Source organism: Siphateles boraxobius, unplaced genomic scaffold (assembly GCF_051911475.1).
Source record: "Siphateles boraxobius isolate OS27281-9 unplaced genomic scaffold, OSU_SipBor_1 25, whole genome shotgun sequence".
Taxonomy (NCBI): Eukaryota; Metazoa; Chordata; class Actinopteri; order Cypriniformes; family Leuciscidae; genus Siphateles; species Siphateles boraxobius.
The window spans coordinates 6,196,408-6,198,988 of NW_027508866.1; the positions used below are offsets into that span (position 1 = coordinate 6,196,408).

Below are 2,581 nucleotides of genomic sequence, written 5' to 3' on the forward strand. Positions count from 1 at the left end.
AGAAACACAAGGGTGGAATAACATCTTGAAAAAGACGCAGTGTCACACCCATGTAATGCTCTTTTAGGGAATACACTCTCTCACTGGTGCTGAATCGCACAGGGGAAATGCCCACGGCACAGCAGCAGGAATAGTGCAGCCCACTGTGTGCTCTCACACCCTAGAACTTAACTTTTTAATTGACTTTTCGAACATTATCATACTCACAATGGTATTGTTGTTCTGAGTATCAAGATGCGATTTCCAGCTGTACACGACTGTGAGCTGATACTGATAACTGGGACATCAGGTTTATTTTCCTTCAGTGCACCTTATGGGCCAGTTCACACAGAACAGAAAAGTTTGCGAGACGTGAGCGCAACAGTCAAAAATGTCTGTCCAGCACGTTTGCATAGAAAAACAATGGAAAAGTACCGCAGTGGAATGGAAACAGTGTTCTATGTATGAATTTATATTCTCTATATTTACTCTTTACCAAAAAGTGTAGTACCATTCCCCAACGTCAAATGAAAGTGCAACATTAACACTAAGCATATCCTTAACTACAACAACAGCAACATTTTGAACAGCACTTTTTAACCATGATACTTTTTATTAGACTTGTATGATTTAAAATATACTCCTGTCTTTATCCTCAAGTCTCTAGGGAGAAGGGTTGATCAAACAAATACAGTCCCAAGAGCTCAAGAGAATGAACTAATATAAATTTGTCTGATGGCTGGTAGAATGAGATGCATGAGCCAAATTGAAGAAGGTAGAGTATAAACCTTGAGTTTCTTCTCTTTATTTCTAACACATTTAAGACTCACTTCTTTCATTAATTCATTATGGTTATATCAAAGAACATCCAAATATTGTATGCCTTTTCATTAATGTGCTGTGACTGAAATTAAATCATAATTTGAATATTCTCTTTTATTGAGCGCATTTCTAGCAGTTCTTCATTACAGGTCACAAAAAGCCAGATAACAGCTGTCATGAGCACCAGGCAGTCAAACTCCTCTACAAATGTGACCTTTGTTCGTCCTGCAACATTTTTCATCAATGGCTTTTTTAATGTCCCACATGCAAAATACTACTATGTGTTCTTGTCTTTGGTGTATGTTGTGACTGTTTTAGGGAATTCATTTATCATGTGTATCATTTATTTGGCCCGCAGACTTCACACAGCCAAATACATTGCTGTTTTTCATCTGGCCATTTCTGATCTGTGTGGAAGCTCGGCTTTGATTCCAAAAGTCATAGACACATTTTTATTTGAGCAGCAGGACATTTCATATGAAGCGTGTTTGGCATATATGTTTTTTGTGTATCATTTCATGAATCTGCAATCTTTGACACTACTTGTTTTGGCTTATGACAGACTGGTTGCTATTTGTTTTCCTCTACGATATCAAGCTATTGTAACTAAAACAGCCATGTTTCTGATCATAGGGGTTATGTGGATTTTTTCTGTGACATTTTTTTATGTACTTGTAGGTTCTGTGAACAGACTTACTTTTTGTGGATCTAATGTGCTTGATAGTTATTTTTGTGACTATGGCCCTATCTATAGAATAGCCTGTAATGATAATTCTGTAAATGTTTTGTTGGGTAAAATTTGCTATAGTCTCTTGATTTTTACACCACTGATTTTGATCTTCATCTCTTATGTCTGCATTGCTCTAGTTTTGCTTAAGATTCCCCATGGCGTTGACCGGATAAAATCCATAAAAACCTGTACTTCACATCTTATGTTGGTGGCAATTTTTTATATCCCAATTTTAAGCAATAATATTGCATCTACAATTAGACCTTTGCATCCAGACGCCCGGATAATTAACAATTCCCTTACACAGACAATACCACCTATGCTGAATCCCATTATATACACTCTAAAGACAGAAGAGGTCATGCAATCCATAAAAGAACTGTACAAACGAAACAAGGTGAACACAACGCAGGGAAGAAATATGAAATGCAGTAGGAGGAGAAATTAAAAATAATAATTATAGGTTAATCTCACTGCTTGTTTCATTCAACAAAAATGGATTTTGTTTGTGGTTGTAATAGAAATTTTGTTGAAAACAGGCCAAATATATTCAAAACCAAATACAGATGCTTTGTGATTTCCTTTAATAAAAAAAGTAGTTTACATTTAATGATGTCAGGTTAACAGTAAGTTAAAAGAAAGAACCCATTAAATTTGCTTTAAATATAACAAATGTTTTATAAATGTTTTTCTGAATAATTATTTGCTGTATTCACGGAAATAATTTATGCACTAATTCTCACCATTTTGTGCTTTATGAGTCTACCATGTAATGCAGTCATGTGCTTCAGTGAACTAAACTAATTAAACATAATCCTTAAATTAGACTCATTTTTTAAAATAACACAGAGACATACCAGACCAGAGATTACAGTATTTACATGCCAAAAAGGCAGAATACAGCACACAGGCCAATATGTAGCAATTCTTATGACGTACCACCTAATGTATTTTTAAACAAAAATACTATGTTTTCTAAGATATGCTAATTCTGTGAAAAAATATTTAATAACATTTCTGAACCTAAAACATGCAGTGTGAAAGTAGTTT

At 34.7% G+C, this 2,581-nt stretch overlaps 1 protein-coding gene across 1 annotated transcript; it reads left to right on the plus strand.

Moving 5' to 3' along the window:
• Positions 1-977: 977 nt before the first annotated feature.
• LOC143749509 (olfactory receptor 51E2-like) lies at positions 978-1,979 on the plus strand. The gene has a single exon (XM_077241978.1). It carries the CDS (start codon positions 978-980, stop codon positions 1,977-1,979), a length of 1,002 nt encoding a protein of 333 aa, XP_077098093.1.
• The last annotated feature ends 602 nt before the right edge of the window (positions 1,980-2,581 follow it).

What these genes read in the sequence shown, in the direction of transcription:
- LOC143749509 (XM_077241978.1), top strand. Translation starts at nt 978, where the DNA reads ATGAGCACCAGGCAGTCAAACTCCTCTACAAATGTGACCTTTGTTCGT.